Source organism: Eleutherodactylus coqui, chromosome 6, assembly GCF_035609145.1.
Source record: "Eleutherodactylus coqui strain aEleCoq1 chromosome 6, aEleCoq1.hap1, whole genome shotgun sequence".
Taxonomy (NCBI): domain Eukaryota; kingdom Metazoa; phylum Chordata; class Amphibia; order Anura; family Eleutherodactylidae; genus Eleutherodactylus; species Eleutherodactylus coqui.
The window spans coordinates 58,034,061-58,056,598 of NC_089842.1; the positions used below are offsets into that span (position 1 = coordinate 58,034,061).

The 22,538-nt window shown below is 45.7% G+C and overlaps 1 protein-coding gene across 2 annotated transcripts in view; it reads right to left on the bottom strand.

Moving 5' to 3' along the window:
* NOC2L (NOC2 like nucleolar associated transcriptional repressor) overlaps positions 1–22,538 on the bottom strand; it is an 81,070-nt gene that overhangs the window by 10,155 nt on the left and 48,377 nt on the right. For both annotated transcript variants that reach the window (XM_066606887.1, XM_066606886.1), the window contains exons 15-17: positions 15,482–15,625; positions 9,404–9,517; positions 778–910 (exon numbers count right to left, since the gene is read on the bottom strand). In XM_066606887.1, coding sequence (XP_066462984.1) covers positions 778–910; positions 9,404–9,517; positions 15,482–15,625 — 391 coding nt within the window. The remainder of the gene's footprint in view (positions 1–777; positions 911–9,403; positions 9,518–15,481; positions 15,626–22,538) is intronic.

Sequence of the window (22,538 nt, forward strand, 5' to 3'; positions counted from 1 at the left end):
TTACCTGTTTTGTTCGGTCTCCATAGAGAGTTGCGGTCATCAGTGAACATGTTCCTAGCTTTTCTATTATTTACTGCTCCAGCTTAAGCCCCTTCATTCCAGTGATTGGTTGGGGGTCTCTGTACCCTATTCCCCACTAGTGACATGTCAGAAGAAACCGTAAAGGCCTGGTTGTTGGACGCTGACTAGTTATTATGTCCCCTTCTTTAATACAGATACTTTAGGTAATTTTACATCTGTGTAAACCATGCTATAGATAAATGGCCACCTGACCAAGTAAATCTTCTTCCATACGACGCGGCGACAGCAGTTAAACCAGGTTTCACATCTGCATCAAGCTCATTGGTGTCTTAATTGCTTTTCAAATTAGGGTCCAAAAGCGGAGGACGAGCACAATAATAAGCCTTAAAGAATATGCCGTCCAAACTGCTTTCCTTTAGGGCTAATTAAAGACTCATCAACCCCAGATAGCGAGGACAGTCTGTAGCAGCAATTACCAGCAGGTTTTAGAAAATTGGCAAAATGTTTTTGTATTTGACTGCCCTTGCCAAAATACAAGTGTTTTCACATCAATATTTCAAGTGGGGCGTGGAGGAGGGCAAAGACTCTTCTAAGCTTTACTTCTCGGCAGCAAAGACAATGTGCAAAGTTTGCATTTGCAGTGAAGTGGTTACATAGGGCACTTCAACAGCAAAAAAACCCCAGTAACTATTCAACAGTGCCAAGACGATTCTCACCACTGGAGGCTGCTAACACAGTAGATGCACCTTTAATTACCTTTCAGAGACAAACCCCCTCCACCGCTCTCCGAATCGCTGTCAGACTCAAACAGGTCTTTGAATTCTTTCTTATCTTCTTCCTTCTTCTCTAATTTTCTCCTCTTAATCTCTGGGAGATTCAAGTCCTCCATCTACAAAAAGGAGAGCAAGATATATACCATTAATAGAGTGAGAGAACACGTACCACATTATAGGGGGACTGGTTATTTGAATAGCGCCAACTTATTCCGCAGCACTTTCAGGTACTTTTTTCTTTGTTACCCTCAACCAAGCTGGGTACATTTTACAGCCCTCGTAAGGCTTAGTCAACCTTGAGCCTGCTAACTGAACCATGCAGGGGATTGAACCTGCAACCTTCAGGTCATGAGTGAGAGCTTAGGACTGCCTTACCACTCTGTGCCACACGAGGCCCATTATAACGCCTAAACCAATTGGGTCTTCCCAGGTTACATTCTAGAAGGTTGCATCTCTACAGCTTGCATAGGGAGTAGTTTATTTTAAGTGTTAAACTGCACCATTTACCTAAGCAGATACCAATATGTTCATAAACAGGACAGAACCAGTGTGGGCTTACTGGCACTGAGCAGCTGAGAGACACGTTACTGAAGAACCTCTTTAACAAACCGCCTGTGAACGCAGCAGAGTTGATGAACTGTCAAATAGCATCTACAAAGTTGGAGACCATGTTCAATCATTAAATGCCAAGTCTTTGCTGCTTTTTCTTCTCCCAACGCCGGGATCCGCCGAAAACCACATTCAGTATAGTGGACATGGTTATATTACAGATCTGTGTTGTATGCAATATGTGTCCATCTGATTTTACACTATCTTACCAAAAGTAATTGGCCACCTTAGTAAGAATCAAAAGGAGTACGCATGTCAAAACTTCGTGGGACCTTCTTTGGCTCTAATGACATCAGATACCAGCTTAAATGTATCACATGTTGGTAGAAAGTATTTCCCTCCATTCATCCTGCAAACTTCTAGTGAGTTCTCTCAAAGAACATGGAAGGCACAATCACCGGGAAAGATGCAGTTAGTCTAAAAGATGTCCAGTAGGGTTCAGGTTGGGACTGTGCAGGCAAGTACAGTCATGGAACATCCATATGCTCAAACCAACATAAAACAGCATTAGCTTTGCGCCAAGGGATGTTTTGCTAGAAGTACCGCTGACCATTCTTAGAGCATTTCCACATTGTCGGAAGTACATTATTGTCTAGGATGTCAAAAGGTACACCTCCGTGTTCATGGTTCTTGCTGCTACAACCAAAGGACTGAGACCATGTACCTAAGTGTTGGCACAACACACTCAGTCACAAGGTGTTCCCCGGGCATCTTCCCCACCCAGGTATGTCCATCGGAATTGAAGATGGAGTAGCGCGATTTGTCACTGCACAGAACGTTCTTCCATTGCTTAACCATACAAAGACAGCGCTCCTTGCACCACTGCAGGCGGGCCAATGCATCTTCTTTGAGAGAACTCGCCATACGTTTGCAGGATGGCTAGGGGGAAATACCAGCTGAAGTGTTTAAGACATTAGTAGAAAGTATGCTATGGAGAGTATCCAATGTCTTTAGGGCCAAAGCAGGCCCCACTAAGTAAAAGCAAAAGCAACTAAAGTCTTGTGGTGCATTAATCGAGTTAGAGGGGTGAGGGACGAGAACATTATCCTCCCCCTATATAAGGCACTTGTCAGGCCCCACATGGAATACTGCGTACAGTTCTGGTCACCGGTGCTCAGGAAAGATGTTACAGTGCAGGAGGGGGTTCAAAGAAGGGCAACTAAACTAAGAAACGGAATGGGAGGACTGGAATACCCAGAGAGGTTATCAAAATTGGGATTATTTACCCTGGAAAAAGACGATTAAGGGGCGATCAAATAACTATGTATAAATACATGGAGGGACAATACAAGGATCTCTCCCATGATCTCTTTATACCCAGGACTGTGACGGTAACAAGAGGACATCCGCTACGTCTAGAAGAAAGCAGGTTTCATCACCAACATAGAATGGGGTTCTTTACTGTAAGAGCAGTGAGACTGTGGAACTCTCTGCTTGAAGACCTGGTGATGGCAAAATCCATAGAGGAGTTTAAGAGGGGACTAGATGTCTTCCTAGAACGCTACGATATTACAGGATATAGACATTAGGTGACCAGCGGGGTTGTTGATCTCAAATGTTAGCCATTATTCTATTATGGAGTCAGGAAGGAATTATTTTCCTCCAAATGAGCTAAATTGGCGTCTTGTTGTTTTTTTGCCTTCCTCTGGATCAACAAGGGGGTTAAAACATACTGAATTAGATGGACATTGTCTTCATTCAGCCTAACATACTATGTAAGTATTAAGATATGTAAAAAAAAAAATACTACTTTTGACTTTTGCTCAGGTGTCCAATTAGTTTTGCAGGACAATGCATAAGGAGGCCCACAAAGCATGCCGTATTACATCTCAGATTATGGAGAAATTCGCCCATAACATTGGATCTAGCAGAAAATATGGTGCCACAAGGAGTGGATACATGTTCATATTACCCTTTGGTCAGTCAAGCTCTTTAGGTTTACACAGTATCATTTTACACACCGCTTTGTATAACTAAACCTATGAGTGGATACTACAAAGATTTATGAAAGGAAGGCTAAACAACCTAAGGCTTCTTTCACATGAGCGCATATCGGTCGGCCTTTTCACGGCCGGTCGATATGCGCCGTGATCTGATGCATTGGATAACAAAGCATTAGATCACATGGGCGTATTTGTGAGACGTAAAAACGTCCGGCCAAGCCAATATAGCGCCAGGCGTTTTTACGTCGGACCCAAAACATAGTTCTGGAACTACGTTTTGGGCCGGAATACATCGGCCGCTGCATGGGCTCCTATGGGAGCTGCTGCTAAACTCCCTCCCTGTTTTCCTCCCCCCGTGCAGGCTCACCTGTCTTCCTCCCGCTCGTTCCGTGCAATGGGAGGCGGTGGAGCCAAGTGCCGGTCTGCCCCGCCTCCTCCCATTGATGCTATGGACAAGGGCCGGAGCTAAGCATCCACCCTCTCCCTGCCCCTTGTCCATAGCCATCAATAGGAGGCGGGGGCGGGCTGGTGCTTAGCTCTGCACCTCACATTGCACAGAACGAGCAGGGAGGAAGACAGGTGAGCCTGCAATGTGGAGGTAGGGGAAATGGGCGATGGCCTGGTGAGCTCAGCGCATTTGCGCCGGGCTCACCAGGCCATCTAAATGGGCGCACAAACGTTTGATTTGTTCATAGGTTGTGTCTGGTATTGCTGTTCAGCTCTATTTAAGTTAACTGGGCTAAGCTGTAGTACTACAAACATCCTGCGGACAGGTGTGGCGCTGTTTTCGACAGAACGCAGACATGTTTTTCTAATCCTGGGCAATTGTGTTAAGCAGCATATTGCGCTATATACCAGGATGGGGTAATTTCTGTAGCAGCTGCATGAACTTCTGCAATCACCATTCACACGTATGGGAAGCATGGAAATTAACCCTTTGCAAAGTGTGCAGCAAATGAGCGCAAGTAAAGAAATTGGTTACCCTTTACCTTAATATTTCTGTATATTTAAGAAAGTTTCATAAAATCATATGCTGTACGTAATACAACAGCTCAAATCCGTATGTTATATTGTAGCAATTAGTTAAATCAATGGATTGATACACGGCGAATGTGACTAGGTAATCCGCTGAAATGAACTTAATGCAAAAAAATACAGCTTATAAAAGGTGCAACTGTTGATACATCCAGTTCTGGATGTGGAAAATCAGCTTGAAAAATTGGATTATGTAATCTCCAAAACACAATGGGGGATTCATCAGTAGCTGCCCCCTCTCTGCTGTCAGATCGTTTCTACCCCTCGTTAATAACTAGACGATAATGAGATAACAGGAAGCCCGCAAGAGACTCCCAAGCCGGCATCTTTTATTTCCTCTATTTTATTTTTTCCCTCTTATTGAAGTAGCTGAGCCCTCTGCTCGTTAATCTGCTGCTCTTAATGAAGGAGCTAACGACTGCTGCCACCCTTCCACAGCGGCATCATTAGAGGCTGTTAGAAGCTCCAGGAAAAATGCTTAGCGCTGTAATTATTAGCACTGACGAGAGCTCTCGCACACTCACCTACGCACAGACGTGTACCGCCGCCGCAGACAGCTATCACATTTACCTACAGCAGCCTCGCTCACTAACGCAGATAGACAGCTCTCCTATAGGGACACCAAAACTTGCCCCACATTTCAATAAAGCTGTGGGCTCATTATTTCAGCGTTGTACAGTCCGTGAGTCTAAGTCTTCGTGCACACGGCTGTATGAAGGAACAAACTAGCAGGCTGTAGGCACTTCGTGTGCCGCCATATGGTGGTCCATGTGGTGTTGTATTACACAGTTCCATCGAGCATGGCACAGATTTCTATTAGATTCATACAGAATCCAACAGAGAAAAAAAACACAACATGAATTGGAGGCATACGGAGGTACAGCACAGCCCTACGAAAGGCTAAAGGGGTGCCGTATTATAGCTTCGTACAGCTGGGGGATTGCAATAGTAATACATCCAAACACACTTTCTTTTATTGCGCCATAACTGACCCAAACAGATTGAAAGACTTGTAAACAGATTGCAGGATTGTTTTAATTCATTTTTTTTGCAATCCGTAAACCGCTGGCCATCATGATCGTGACTGAGATGGCATCAGTGGGGGTCCTACAGAATGCGTCAGTGTCATCATGAGTTTAGTTTATATCTGCCCTTAACGCAACTTAAGGTCATCAAAAAACACTAGTACATGCCCTCCTGCAACATCTGGGGCAAACCTTCCAACGCTCGTACCCCTATAATCTACCCTCAATTCTGCTCCCCGGCTAATCCACTTCCCCCCTGTACTCCTCTAACTCTGTCAATCACATCACTGGCTGCCCATTGTCCAGAAAATCCCATTCTAGGGTGCGCCCACGTCGCTGACTGAATTGAATTTAAATTGGAGTGAAATCTGTGCCAAAATCGGCAGCAAATCCATGACGTGTAAACGCACCCCTAAATATTAACAACGCCATACAAGGCTTTCAACCTAACCCCACTATAAATCTCTGACCTAAAATCCCGATAGCTCCTGCCACGTACTCCCCAGTCACAACCCGTACTCTCGATACATCTCTGACCTCATCCCCTTCCCACACAATCTCCGATCCTCACAAGATCACCTTCTTCACCCCACTCGTCTGCTCCTCTTACAATCATCTCCAGTTTTTCTCCCATGCCTACCCTATTCTCTGAAACTTCACCAAAAGATCAACAGCCCCCCCCCCCCCCGCAACAGTAACCTGAAAATGCACCTCTTCAGAAAAGCCTACAATAACCCGGTTACCACCACAAATCCATATGAGTAGCGGTTTCTACTTACTGCTCACCCATTGTCTACTCCCCCTCCCCTTGCAGATTGTAAGCCCTCACGGACAGGGTCTTCTCTTCCTCTCTCTCAGTCTAGATGCAGAATTAAAGAAAGGGTGGTGCAAAACCCATATAGTCGGTCAAGCCAAAGTGGGATATAGGGGTTGTTCTAAATGAAAAGTAGACAGGAGGTGCCGCCAACCACAAACTACTCTAAAGAGGTGGGGTGAATAGCAAATGGAACAGTGATCAACATGACTGGTAGTACAGTGCAACTCTCCAACAAATAGCCAATGACTGGGAAAATTGAAAACCAACTTCTCCCTAACTTACAATTTTACAACCAGCATCAAAGCAGCGTTTTGGAGCCGAGATGTGTGCAGTTAGAAGATGAATGAAGGTTGTGGCTTTAACTGCCATGATTTTATACAAGGAACACCAACTTGGGGTATGGCAGCTACGGACATTTAAATCCACTAGACCGCCTCTTTCCACCTAGCTGGATGCCATACCCAGAGTTGGCATTCCCGGTATACAATCACAGCAGTCAGAAGCTAAACGAAGTTGTGGCTCGAATTGCAAACATCCTAGCAAAACTAATTCTTTTGCCCCAAAACACATCTTTGATGCTGGTTGTAACTGTAAATACAAAAAGTTGGTTTTCAATTTTGTCTGTCACTCATTTACTGCCTATTTATGGCTCGTCTTGTCTTTATGTCCTGAAAACCTTGCCATACATACAGTGCCCTGTAATTAATACCGTTGTAAAAAGATATACTTCCTAGTTTTGCTGCCATTATAAGAGACCGGGGGACGGGGAGATCAAATGCCCCCATCTGCTCCCCCCCCCCCCCACCCGATATCAACAAACTACAAATGTCTGCAGTCTATCAATGGAAAGAGGACGAGCTGGCTGGGATTTATTATGTACCATCATATCAGACCCTCGTCATCTCTCCAGGTTGACATCAGTAACTGCCAGGAGACTTGATTTACCTGCACCCGTTCCTTGTTTGTGCAATCTTGTCTTCTAAACTGGGTTTCCGTATAGCGGCAGCGAGCGGTGCGGTAACTGGCCGCATGCCATGAATTGCCGTGGTTTTGCAATGTGTTTATTAGTTATGCTGTTTTCACAGGTGAGCACGAGTTTTTAAACACGTTTCACATGTAAAAAAAAGTAAAACCGTAAATAAAGCATATGGCCAAATGCATGCGGCTCTGCAGTGTGACACACACACATATATATATAATTTTTTTTTCTTTTTTCTTTCTTTAAATGTGGCATTCAGGCACCAGCAGAGTTTTGGCCTGAACTATAACTTGTCCCGGTACAAAGAGTTTCTACTTTTATGTAAACCTTGATCACCAACTGAAAGGCCCATATTCTCACGTTGTGTCTTAAGTGGGAGACATGAAACGGCTCTTTATTAATAGACATGTTTTTCGCTCGCATGTTTCCGTTCCGCTCGTCGAGTGTTTGCAGCTCCCACTCAATCAGCACAGCATGTACAAATAGCACGTACTGGAGCGCTGACGCAGAGAGATGGCGAGGACAGAGCAGGTGATGAAAACATCCGTATCAAGATGCCCGCTGATGCCTGCAGAAAGAGTGAGCTTGCCGTATACCCCTCCCTTGTGACAAACCGGTATCTGGCTTGATGACAGACGGCTAAAGTTACAGAATGGCATACAGGTAAAAGGAAAGGTGGTAAAAAATACTAGTGGTCAAGCCATGAGAATCATGGCGCCTACCAGTGTTCACCTTCTACATCATACACCTGAAGTCTTTGGGTTTCAATCCAGTAGTACAAAGTTACCGTTTTACCATCAATGACACTGTAAAGATGGCAGGCACGCTCACCGAGGATGGACTGTCTATGGGGAGCATGGTACTGTTTTACTATGGACAGAGGACAAGGTCTGGACTGCGTACAGTCTCCTGCAGAGAGGCACGTTGTAAGCTGGTAGCATTTCCTGGGAACTGGAGATCTGATATATAAAATCTTCTATCATACAGTGTAGCTGTCAAGCAATGCTGGGAGTTGTAGTTTTCCCAACAGCTGGGGTGTGGCAGGTTGGAAATCACTGGTTTATAGCTTGACAAGCTCCAGCCACCCAAGAAGAAAGTGAAGTTCCTATTGACGTCCCGCTCAAAATGCATAACAGCATTTACTTAATATATTGATACAATTTCCTAATATTTTATATAAAGAATCCTCTGAGCAAATTCAAAATGAGCAAAAATTGAGTAAAATGTTACAAAACCACTATATTTATACTCCATCTTAAACATTAGTAGCAATGTAGTCTTATCTGCCATGCTGGTTGTTGCAGCCCAACTTCTATTTGCCTTCCTCTGGATCAACAAGGGAGGTGGAAACGGGCTGAACTAGATGGTCATTGTCTCCTTTCGGCCTCACACACTATGTTACTATGTATTTGCTTCCACAGCAATAGTTGCGTGCTGTATGCTTGTTTCCTCGCACAACTTTCTATGGCCCTACCTCTCCCATCTTGTGAGAGAGAATACTGCCTCCTGCTGGCAACACTGCGCACACTGAAGCACAGCCAGGATTTATACTCCATTAATCCCTTGAGCTGTCGGCTCCTGCAATGGATTAGCATTATGTAAATAAGCACTGAAATCCCATGACGGAGTCATGTAGGAGATGCAGCCAAGTTCTTCGCTCCTCGGAGAATGCTGTTCACACATAAACCCGTAAAGACACTTACTGCTCAATGACGAACCTGAATTGCTCTGCTGGCTCCAGGAAGGGAGGCTGGAACCGCACCACATAACCTTGAAGTGGGGAAACCTAGAGGACTGCCTCTTCAAAATGTCCAAAATTCATCTACTCTGGTTTATTTCATTCCAGGTCTGCATCTGTCGTCACTTCTCATCAGTGCTTCTCCACCGTGAACCCCACCTCAAACGCTAGTGAGCGCGGGACGCCATTGAGAACACATCAGTATGTGAAATCGGAGCTCCCAAAGAAAACCCACATGAATACCGTGTTAGCGTACAAACCCCATGAACGCATTTCCATGTTGGACTGGAACCCAATGTATCAGTGCTCCCAACCAAATGTGCTTATCCATCAGCCATCATGTGATGTTATCCTAAGGACGGAAGTACAAAGCTAGCACGCTGCGACGTCCCTAGGTGTGTGTGTATAATATTATATATATAGCTCTAGATCTATAAATTAGTGTTGGGTTAGGACTATTTACCCGCTCTTTGCCGCTTATCTCTAGCTGAATTTCCTGCTCCCGAAGTTTCTTCCAGGTGGTGAAGTACTTGGACAGCGGGGTTCCCTCTTCCTTGGTCTGCTTTTCCCATTTAACCTGAGAGAAAAAAAAGATATGGTTTACATTTTTTTAGGAACATTTAAACTTCGGTCCTCCAACTCCAAGTGAAAATCTGGTCAACATAATCCTCTAACGGTCACAAGTCAGCGACTTCAGACCACGGCTAATCCCCAAGGTAAAAGGGTCTTTTGAGCAATTGAACCCCGCTGTAGACATTTCTGATACTGAACATTTGATAAAACATTCAAGAAAAGGCCCATTTCTTATAACAATGTCACATTTTCAGTAATAGAAAGAGGTTTAAAATATACGGGCTTAAAATATAAGCCCTCCCCTGAAATTAAGCCCTAGCTATACTAAATTAAACAAAAAACAAACAAAACGGCAATAATCGCCTAGCCAGCTGCGTCTGGGTCCCTCACTGCGGCAGGCTGCAGTGTAATCCTGCGCGCCGACAGAATTCTTTTCCTGGTAACGGGGCTTTGAATACCCTGCCTACAGCAAGTGAGTGCTGTGATTGGATCACGAGCGCCGCTGGCTCAGCCAGCGCTCAATCATTCACAGCCATTCAGTGAGTGACATGAATGGCTGTGATTGGTTCATTGAGCGCTGGCTCCGATTGGCTGAGCCAGCTGCGCTCGTGATCCAATCACAATACTCGCCTCCTGGAGGCGGGGTATTCGAAGACCCGTTAGTTACCAGGAAGATGATGCTGTCAGCGCGGAGGACACGGCAGCCTGCCACAGCGCCAGAGACCAGCGCGAGGCACTGGGACGCCGTCGGCTAGGTGAGTATAAGACGCCCCCTGAAAAGAAGACACTGTGCGCATCTTTTGGAGCAAAAATTAATATAAGACAGTGTCTTATTTTTGGGGAAACCCGTAGAACAGCGAGTTCAACTGTGTCCATACTCCAGGTGACTGCGGCAGTGAGCTGAGACAGGGTAGGGGGACACTTGTTCTGGTGATCGGTAAGGGTCCCGGAGGTTGGACCTGCATCTATCACACATTATGCCATAAATGTTCGAGAAGGGAACACTCGTTTGAGGAGGAATTCTAAACAGATTCAGTTACGGTACCTGTGATTTCGTACGGGTAAGTAATCGCTCGCCGATTTGAGGGGGAGCGCGCTAGAGATTTCTACTGGCTGCCGACCTCCAATCAGAGTAAATTGAGTAAATCGAGTACAATCATAGCAGGACGACTGCCTGTTCACATGGGCCAAGAGTCACTTGGTTTTTAGGTGAGTGAAGTGAGACGAGTGAGCGATTCTCGCTCATTTTCCCGTCATTGTCCCGTTTACACGGGACAACATTTGGCCGTAATCACTCTTGAGTGACTGACGGCCCTCGTAAAAGTACCCCAAGTGGAACATAGCTGAGAACACAATAGGCCGCAAATGGTCTTACCAAAATCAAAACAGTAAGGGTGCCCATAAATGACAGACCAACCCCGTGTTCTTACCACCGGCACATTGTATAGACACCGCAGGGTCTGCGAAAAGCATTCCCGATTCCTCCATTCCCTGCACTACAGGGAGGTACAATGCAGCGACTCAGACCTCAGAGCTCGGAAAGGCTTTGAATGGTGAAAATTACATGAATATTTCAGAGCCGTGAACACATTCCTGATTGCAGATCAGTCTTTTAAGGACAAGAATGACTGTAGCGGTTTACAATAAATACCGCATCACCCAATCTGCTTCAGCGTACCTAAATGTTCTCCAATATGGTCATTCAATGAATCCCCCCCCCCCCCCCAACTACATTCAATAAACTCATTGAATCAGGTCTAGATTACAGTAGTAACAGATAACCTGATTCTTGCAGTAGTTGAATCAGTGTTTGAGGTCCTCCATATTCATGAGCTGTCGGCTCCCCAAACCCCTGCTGCTGATTGACCACTTTCTCCCTATTACAGTGCATAGGGAGAAACCTTTCAATCAGGTGCGGATGGGCAGATCATGAGTGTAAGGACTCCATGCTCAGCTCACATTGCATCTAACTAAATGGGATAATATGGAAAGAGCTTCAAGAGAAGAGGTGCTATAGTCCGTGTATCACTACTTGATGCGACCCTCAGATAGGCCGGCATAGACCTGCTGATAGGTTGCCTTTAGGATAGTCAGATCACATCTCCAATGGAAAAATGATACAGCAGTGACTTATGGTAACCAAACCAGCTGCTTGACAAGTCTGAAAGGGTTTCTATACATTTAGACTGGTCTCACACGGGCGATCCAGATTCAGCATACGGGAGCCTGCAGTGGAATCAGTCTCTGACCCTGGTCGGCGACCCTGCATACCTTCGCTTTTCTGTATTGCAGATAACTGCAGACGCTTGCAAAAATATATATATTCACCCCCCCCCCCCCACCTCCACCCCCCGCCATCGCAGGGCCATGACATGGGTACCTGGGGCCTATCCGCAATATCAATTGCGGATGGGCTGCGGGTCGGAAGACTTCCATTGACCTCAATGGAAGCCCCCTGAGAAGTCATCATGAAATAGAACATGCTGTGATTTTAATTTTAAAATCTGCTTGCGGAAAAAAAACCAAAAAAAAAACGCTATTCGCTCATCTGAGCGGACATATAAATGTTCTATTCTTTCAATGTGTACGGAAAACCGCGGATCGTCTAGAAAATGCGGTCGCGTGAGACCGGCTATATAGATATATACAGTGTAATGTAGGTTATATACAATCGTTCCAGTAGTGAAGTTACACAACCACGAAGTGTGATGACAGGACGCGGCTGAGATATTCTCCTTCTAAACACTAAATCCTTTCTTGCTTCCTAGCAATCTCCGTCTAATAATGAAGCCCTCGGAGAGCTTCCAGTCCCCCGGTGTGACTATTCAATATTACCCACAGGTGCCCTTGACGTCATCTGACAACTGGAAGCCCCAGGATTTCCGTCAGAGCAGACTACATATGCGTCAGCACTGCGGGGGGGTATACAAAAGGGAGCGGGTCACGGGGGAACAGAAGACTTAAAGAGAAATGCCTGATTAATGAGAAACAAACAAGTAGATGAAAAGTACAAGTCCTGATATGCCAAGTGACGCAGTATTAATCCCTCGCCCCTTTATCTCTATGTAATTGGGCAGATTTGTACTTCAGGTGTCCAGCAACGCCCAGAGCAGCTGTAATGGTCATCATCACTTGGCACATTGGAAAAGTACAAAAAGCAAGGAAGAAGATCTTGAAAGCGAAAATGTCTTGACTGAGGCTAACTTCACACGGGCGGGCGTGATATGGGGCAGTGAATACCGCCTCCATATCGCGCTCGTCTTCCATGTGAAATCCCCAGGGATGCAAGGCGTTTTCATGTTAAAACTGTCTCACATCACTAAGGGGATGCAGGGAACCTCTGCTGCGGCTGACAGCCGCGGTGGAGTTTTTCCCATTGTTTTCAATGAATGACATCACGTGTACCTTGTACATGGGTGCGATGCTGCTGCCGGCCCCATTGAAAGCATGCACAAGGCAGAACATGCTGCGATTTGTTTCCTGCATTGCAGTGCCACGTGGGAAAACATTGTTCATGTTCTCGCCCATTCAGACGTGTGGGTGCGGTGTATATATACGCCGCAGCCCAGGAATTCCATAGGCTGTGGCGACACTAAACACTCTCCCCCTCCCATAGGAGCCTATGGGAGCTGCAAGCTGATTGCAGCCAAACGATAGGGCAAGACCTATATTTCCGACCACGCATAAAAGCGGTCGGCTAGCATGCGCAGCGTATGTGCTGTCTTTTCCAGGCAGCCGATGTTATACGCCGAACATCGCCCCTCTGAACGAATGCATTGGAATCCAAAGCTTGTGACTTCAAGCTGACGTTTTATCGTGGCGAAATAACCGCGATAAACCGTTTGTGTGTATAGGGCCTCATAGAGGTATCCTGGGTTCAGCGAGTGTCATTCATTCTAGAATGAAAAGTAATACAATCTTCTAATGTCCTTTTTGCATCGATTCCTTGCAGCTTTCAAGATCTCTGCTTGCTGTCAATCCAAAGGAAGCTTTTCTACTAGAAAAAAAACAAACAACAAACCTCTGCCCCTGTGATGTGACATCGGTTCTCAGAGCGCCTATAAAGTGCCCGTGTCCCAATCACAGGATCAGGGCAGAAAACAGTGAACGTTCTAATTAAATGACTGCAAGCAGAGCTTTTGAAAACAAGGGTTACTAAAGAAAGTAAAGCGGGAAGTTGTAGCAGCGTACCCTTCCAATCCCTGATAGACGGCGTCATAGGACACGCCGTTCAGCAGTCTCCAGTTTAGCAGAACCTTGAGCACATTCTGTCTGTAAGCAGTTTTATTTAGATTAATTAATCAAATCTTAACGCAGAGGACAAAAGCCCATAACATCTATTATGTACGGCTAGACCCATGCCGACCGAATCCGTCTTGTTACTTAGTGGCACCACCTGCAATTCCCCAGCACTACTTCATCCTGCTGCAGAGACCACAACACGTGGGTGTCTCTGATCTGACACTTTCCCGTTGCCTCTGTCCCTGCGAGGTGGTGCCAGAGTGTCTACGGACGGCTTCTGGCACTCCCAGCCCCCTGATTTATATTACCAGCAGTCTGCCATTAAAATATTTATGAAGGCATTACATCCGTGCGTGCTGTTCTAGGGTTGCAGAGGAGATCAGGCTCCGTCAGCCAGCAAACAACACAATGCTAATTATCAAGATTTATCTGCTCCCTTTGGAGACAGAGGTGCCTGCAATGTACTGCAGTGTTATGCATGGGAGGTCTTACCAGCGCCGTGAGGGTCCCAGGATGGGGGATGAGAAGCAAGGTCATATGACACTTACCAAAGGACAGAGGGTCATGAAGAGCCGATATACCGCTATACATTGTAATAGGAAATGTATCGGCGCCGGCCGCAGTACTAAATGCTACAATGGTTATCCGACGTTTTCATCTCCGGATGATCGGGGGGCTTTACATCGTACTTGGATCACGGTATATAGGAGAACCATTTTTTCTTTCACGGTCCTATTAATTTCTGAAAATGTATAGGCAAATAGCTGCAGACTTTATAGTAGAAAAGCCACAGTGTAATAGAGTAGCAGGAAATTAGAAGAGCTAGTGACAGGATTGAACCAAGAGACCCCCAGCGATCTTGAGAATGGGGGTCCTGTGTCCCCATCTGCCTGTGAAGGTCATTTTTCCCCGGCAGTGACGCCAGAATGAATGGAGATCTGCCGAGCGTGTGTGGTCGGCGGGATACTCATTTCAATGGGGCCGACAAATACCCAAGCTCTTGCTGCTCAGCTGCCTCCGCAATTCTGTTGAAACTAAATGGAGCGTCCGCGTTCTTGCGCAACCAGCGCTCCATTCAATTTCTTCCTGACTGCGCGTGGCGGAGTAACCCTACAGTAAAGGAGGAGGAGGGGAACATAGGACCCCCATTCTTGAGATCAGTGGGGGGCCTCAATTGTGAGACCCTCACTGATCAGCAAGTTATGCTGTGAACAGAGAATAACTTGTAATCAGCTGCGACCCCTTTAACAAAGGCTCTGGATACCCCATGCACAACCCCTTTAGAGAAAACGAAGTTGGGCGCAATCAAATGTGCATCCCGAGTTCTGCTCTCAGGACGGCCAGGAAAAAGCTGGTTTTGAAGGGCAAAGTGCGGTCAGCCTATAATATATAAGGACAGCCGAAGGTCCGCCAGTACCACAGCATTTCTGGGACTCCGCTCCATGATGGTCATATGGCCTAATAGGACACATGAACAGGGGATGCCATCTTGGCACAGTCCCTTCCCCTGCACCCTACAAGTGAAGAACTGTACCGGATTATTGAGGAAGCGCTACTTCAACTATTACCTATAATTTTTGTGAAAATCTAATAACTTATCAACCAAATTGAAAGAACAGAGATTTAAGGACAGACCCTCAGCACACATCCCCCAGAATGCACTAGGCCAGTATCTGTAAGACGGCAGGGTTTATGGTACATAAAAGTGTCCCAGAACACTACTTACCACAGCATCCCTGTCAGACACCCCAAAGGCGCACTTCTGCCTCCTGCCAGTTATGTAGGACGCGTTCTCTTGGAGCTTCTCCAGCAGTTGGCGCATCGGCTTGCAGTAATTGGACACTTTACACTCCTTCAGGAAAGTTTTCAGCTATGGGGGCAAAAAGGAAAAAGAAAAAAATATAGATAATAAAAATAAAACCAACCAAAAGGGGCACAAAGAACTATTAATAATGGGAGCGGTGGGATGTTGCGCCAATTCTGAGCAGATAAACTGACTGAACTGAGGTATATGGACTCCTTAGGGAACGCTCATCACACGGGCTTTATACCGTCAGACTGACACTGATTTGAGTTCAATCTGCGGCAGAAGTCCAAGGCGACAAGTTTTATGCAGATCACCTCGTACATAATTTTCTGCGTGGATACGCCACCAAGAATTAACGGCCCTTTTAAAAAAATTTTTTATATGCAACACAGGTATCAAAATCCGTATGCGCAAAAACTACATGGTATGAGCTACAGTGTGGATTTTCATTCACTTGAATGGGGATGAAATGCAATACCAGACCCGGCCCACGGACGGACGTGGCGCTGCAGAACCTCTCATCTAATCCCGGACAATCCCCATGTAAGCAATAAAAACCGACTTCTCGGTATGAGGACCGGCGCAGAAGTATTCCGCATCAGGACACATTGAGTCACAGTGAGATCTTTCCAGGCCCGTAATTAAATTACCGTGACGTGAAAATTATTTTCCAAAAAAGACAAATTAAAAAAGCTTTGGATAATTTAGCTAATCCCTAAAACTTTGGCGAAACCCCCAAACTTGGTACACACCCTGAGGCCGCTGCGCCACAAAGCACAGAGCGGCTGTTTGCACATCTGCAGCCGTGCTGAGAGAAGCCCCTCTGGCAGGAGACGGCGGGCTCCGTTCCAGCTCTCCTCTTGGAGTTTCTCTGCGCACACATCTGGGATCGGGCAGGGATAGGGGAGGGTAACGGCTAACAGAGCCCTGAGCCGCAGACAGCCTGGGGGTCTCCTACGTGTCAACGTGTGGTCTAACGGATGACGCATGAGAAAAGGAGGGGAACAAGGGGGCAGGGTTCCAAATTTCCGTGCTAACGTCAGCTGTGAAGGCTCTGCAGTCTAATCTGTTTGTGTGTGACCTGCGGCGCACTACATCTGGCTCTCCTTGGCCAGTGTCATGTGTCGATCCACTTTCCAGAATCCGCACGCTTCATATCCTAGGCCTTTGCACACGACGGCCTTGAACGCTCTTCGATATAGAAAGAGGGTTAAGTTTAAAAAAAAAAAAAAAGGGAGAAAAATATGAAAAAAATAGAAAAAGTTAAAAAGTGTGAGTAAACCGAGCCCAGATGAGTGAATTAAACTGCCCTTTTAAGAGTTGCTTGCCTCGGTCAAAGTCATCGAGAACAGGACGGAAGTACGGTAATTGTCAATGAGAGGCCGTCTTTTGGAGCGGCGGGCTGTTCGGCGAATTTTGCCATAATTAATATGGGATGACTGACCCGCAGTTACTAAAACATCCTGAAACCCTCGCAGCTGCATGCTGAAAATAGAATTGCTGGGAGGGTTTGCTGCCTCCCAACATGAAAACAGATCTCTGACAGGCATCCAAACTGCTGCCGGTAACCCCTGACATCCTGGACGCCCGATTCTGGGGTTGCCATTAACGTGCACAAGGTTTTAATACTTGCAAGGTAAGGGTTAATACAAAAAGAAAAAAAAAAAAAAAAGAAAGAAGAGAGCGACTAATAGCTACACGCCGCTCCGGAGCTGGGATTTGCAGTCTGCCAAAACAACTCTGCCGCCTCGCTCTTTTTCTCCCAGCACGGGGGGGAAAGTGCATGTCACCGAGACAGAAAGAGCGCATCACCCAAGAGCCGCGCCAGCCGGCGATTATCTGGATAGAAGCTGTCAGGCTGCCAATGATGCTCGCACACACACAGTCTGTTCTCTCTAAGGCTATGCATCAACCCACACCCACACAAGCCACCTATGGACACACACCTCTCCGGCTCTATTTGTCCGCAGCAGGTTTAATTACACGGAAGGTCTTGGAGTGCGTGTAAAAATAGTGGGGGACGCAACAATGGGACAACCCGAATAATGGTGCTTATGGGATTAAAGACATTGTACGTAGCCATTAACTATTTACGTAAAGGCACTAGGCATAGGACTTCTCAACAACACCTATGGTTGGCGTTCGCAGATCCCGTCTGTGCTTTTTTGGCACGCTGCGAGTCAGTAACATGTTGTAAAATATCCATGTGTGAATTCTAGCACATTGCATCAGAAGTGCTTCGGGATGTATTATATACGTGGCCAGACTCTCGGGCCGGTCGTGGCCAATCCTTGTAAAAATAAGGAGATGCCAATATGGGGGACGGTAACTTGCCGAAAATGGGTTTCGTGTCAGAGATCTAGGAGTCCGGGTTAGGAGACCTGAAATCTGTATCATGGATGTATAAGAGATTTGGGCAGGATACGTTTGTGTGATAGAAATGGTAACATGCAACTCTGGGTAGGGAGTAAAATGTAAAAGCCGAGCGCTCCGACATCGAACCCACCTCTAGTTCTGCAATGCAGAGATCTCCGGGCTTCTCCTGGCAGCTTACAGATCATGGTGACCCAGGGGACGACACAGAGAAACTGCTTCTTCTACATCTACTGATGCCTCATAATGGAGGTATATGCCTATACACAGGACGGGGCAGACTAGAATATAAGCCAGAGCAAGGCCAGAAGAAACCCCCATCTCTCTGCATAGTACGTACGGTAGTTTATAGCGTGGGAGTCCAAGTCTATCAAAAATTAGTTTTCAGTTTTTTCCCCAGAGCTACAAGTGACAAACTTAAAAAGAAAAAGAAGTTAAAAACTTTGGGAAATGCCTTAAAATAATAGTGCATGTTCACCTTTAACCCTTTAAGGACCAAGAGCCATAAAGATATGGCCCTTGGTCCTGGGCTTTAATCCCGGTGGAGAGTAAATATACAGTGTGGGATTAAAGCTCCTGCAATCTAAAAAAGTAGCTGGTTGGTTTCTTAGCTGTCAGACACAGCCAAGGACCCGGAGGAGACAGAAGCAGTATTTAACGGCTTCTACCGTCTCTTTTGCAGGCTACCTGGCACTAAACAAAAGCCACAGACAGAATGCAGGAAGTGGCAGTGCCATTTCCTGCACGAGACCAGGCGATCACCAATGATCCAAGGGAAATGTCAGAGTTGCAGGATCTTGGCAGACCCCTGAGCAGTTCTGACAGTGACTACTGTCACTCTAGGCGGATGTTTTTTCCTGTGGCTACGGCTCCTAAGGATGCTCCAGTTACAGTGAAAATGTGAAATTAAGAAGAAAAAAAAGATTAAAAAAAAAGGCAAAAAATTTCAGCGAACAAAGGGTATTAAAAATAGCCCTAAGGCTTAAATTGCAAGCGCAATCTTAGGTTGTGCGATGCGGGGCAAAAAGTAGAAATCGCTCATGTGTATGACCCTATTCAAGAAAATGGGATTTATATTTGTGAGAGATGTGTGCGTCACGCAACGCAAAAATATTACCTGTGTGAAGCCGGCCTATATATAATGGGGGGGAAAAAAAGGGTGGAAGAATAATTTTGGTAGGCCAAGAAAATAACAAAAATGGGGCCATCTAACCACCACATGGGTAAAATCCTTCAGTACCAAACCCCTCTGGTCTATAGAGTTCAACACAATTCACGGTTTACATATAAAAGTTTATTAACTTTGTAAATACACTGTATTCGGGTGGGTTCACATCTGCGCTGGAAACTTCGGTCGGAGGTTCTGTCACACAGCCGGCACAAAACACCGGAAAGATAAGTGCTACATGCAATGCTGGGCAGCTGAGCAGAAACCGAACAGACCCCATTATAGTCAATGGGGTCCTTCAGTTCCATAATAGGAAGGAGCCGTTCAGCCAGAGAATTCCCCTCTCTTGAAGGGGACAGGAAACCAGTACCCCGGATGCAGATGCAAACTACCCTTACTTATCTTTTCAGGTTAACGGGGAACTTGTCATCAACTATAATCACCAGACACTAAGACATGGCGCTTACAGTTTAGGTGATGGAGTCCGAGAAGTCTTCTTGCACCCATCTGGTTTGACGCGAACACATCAGCCGGACCCTTTCAGAAGGCTGGCTGTGTGCGTACCCATCCATCTCTATGGGAGTGTGTTGGCACAGCCTCTGGAAGAAAGACCAGCTGGTGCGAACGCCGACTTCACAGGGACCCAGACTCCATGTCACCAAGACTATACAGCACCATATTTTAGTCCTAGTGCTTAGAGTGGATGACAGGATGCCTTTAAACTATTTTGGGGGGGTATGCTAATACACTGTGGATTGGATATTGGTTTTGGTACAGATTCCACGTTGAACGCAGCATCACTGCGTGGATTTCCAATAAACATCATGGACAAAAATTAAAGCGCCCCTTCGGTCTCAGAACATCTACTATTACCTGGTGCTCTCCTTGTTCCTGGGACCCCCATACAGTAGGCCAAGATGGCCATGGCTATTATTACGACTATCCGATGTATAGCGATCACTGGTGGTGAATCCGTAGACTTTACACAGCGGTGCTCACATGAGCAGTACTGGCCAATCCCAAAACAGAATGCAGTGCGTGCATGGAGTAATACGGCTATCTTGGAAAAATGAAGAGGGACCCCAGAAAAAAGCAGCTCAGCGCAGGATGGGGAAAGAGGAGGGCAGCAGTGACATAACCGGTTTTAAGTGACAGATCACTTATCGGCCAGGGAAAAGTTGAGGATAAGCCCCATTCATAACAATGGGGAGAATTCTTTGGCAGATCCCTTATATATTTTTGGCACACCTGTGGCAAAAATCTGAATTCAAGTCTCAGATTTCTGCTGTGAATTTTTTTTTGTGGGGCAGGGGTGGAGAAAGTCAAATTCATTGCATGGAAAGATACCGTTATAGCCAAGAGCTACATCCACAATTCTGCCGGCTTCAGAGCTGAAATTTTCCTGCATACATTGCTCAGTGGTCAGGGTTGGTACTGCAGGCCAAGTCCCATTTATTTCAATAGGATTCAGCCTGCAATACTAACCCTGGCCACTGGGCAATGCATGGAGTTGTCTGCTTCCTGCAGCAAAAAGTAGGACAATTCCTTTAACTCTTTCACAACATTATAGGAGCTCTGCTAATCTATTAGCATCATGTCTTAATTGTTTTGATAAGCGCTGCGGAATATGTTGGCGCTATATAAATAAAGATTATTCTAACAGAACTGTGAATGCAGCTTTGGAATACCATTCAGGCTGTATGTAGCTCAGGCTCAGTGCAAGATAAGAAATGCAATGAATTCACGATTATCGTTAGAAAAATTGCTTAAAATTAGCTAAACTAAAAGCCAATTATTCAGTGTAAACATAGCCAACAATTGAATGATAATTAATCTGCTTCCCTTCATTTCATGCAAGCATGAAAATCATCCTTGGCTCATTGTTTAAATATCGGTCGTTCAGTCGTTCTCATTCACTTACACAGTGAAGGTGAACGAATGATTTAGCGAGCGAACGATCTAGCTACCTGTATAAACTCTGACATCGTTCGCTCCATTAAACGATAAATCATTAGGTGTAAACATACCTCGGCCTGTACACAATTTACAGGATTTGGACCCTTCTACAATGGTAGGTATAAAACTGAGGGAGCGCCCCCAGCTGGGACCTCATGCAGAATACATCAGCTCACATATGGCAAAAAAATCTATTTCCTCCGTGTCTACACCGAGGTTTAGGGTTCATTCACTCGACCGCGATTTGGGCACGTATTACGGCCACGATGCCCGGCCCTGTGCCACGCAGCGAATTGAGTCAATGAAAGTAAATAGACTTCCATTGATCTGTTCGCATTAGTGTATAAACACCGTGTGCAGATATGTGTGGGGGAAATAGATCGCAGCATGCTCCATTTCTCGGCAGCGTGAGCCCTATATTATTGTATGAGCGTGTATGCAGACGCTGTCCATACGCAATACATTGTGTGTGGACGGAGATTCACAGCGTTTTATGGGTACGGTCGTGTGAATGAGCCCTTAGACAAGGACTACATTTTTTGATCAAACACACACAATGTGCACAACTTTACATAAAGACATAATTATTCCATTCTGGCTAACGGTCAGTATCGCCCAAGCAGGGCGGCTTACATGCGGCACAGAAGCCATTTCCCATTAAGTTATAGCAAATCCTATTCTAGTGATTTATGGTCAAGACAGAAAATAAAGGAAAGGAAAAAAATATATACAACTGCTTAGTCGGCAATAAGAGTAGTGTGCAGAAAACACCTGTAAGTGCAGAGAACTCGCGCACTTCTAGCAGCGGCTTATTCAGCAGAGGAGATCAGTAAGACAAGGCTAAGATGATTAACGGAGAAACGCAATGTGCATCTGGGATATATTACAAAGCCTCCACATGGACTATTAATCTGTCTCTTGATAGGCTACAAATAATTTAATGTTTTCAGCAAAGCCTAGCCTCATGCCTATATATCTTGACTGCAAATGTAGCCTCGGTGAACTCTGAAGTAGCTGGTTCCGAGCTACAAAACAGCTCAACCATCTTCATGATTTTATAGTCGAAGGAATGACTTCTGTGGCTTTCAATGTTCACCGTGGTCAGAAATTGACAATAAGCTGTCGTTCCAGCCATAATACTCCACTTTTACAAGAGTAATGCCATCCTTCCAGGATCAAGGCAGATTGGCCCAATAGCTAAAACAAAAAAAGGGGGGAAAAAAATCCCCCGTTTTAGGGCGTGGGCACACGAGACAGATTGGCTGCTGATGTGTAATGAGGACTGGCACAAAGAAATCTGCAACGAAATACAGCATCAGTGGAGTAAATGAGATTTTTAACAAATCTCATCTACAAAAATGCAGTAATTTTCTGTGCAGAAGATGACCAGTCCTGTGGATTTCTTAATTTGTAGCACACATGTCAAGCAAAGCGCGCGGCAAGAATCCAGCCGGCCACTTCATTTTTATGTAGCTTGCA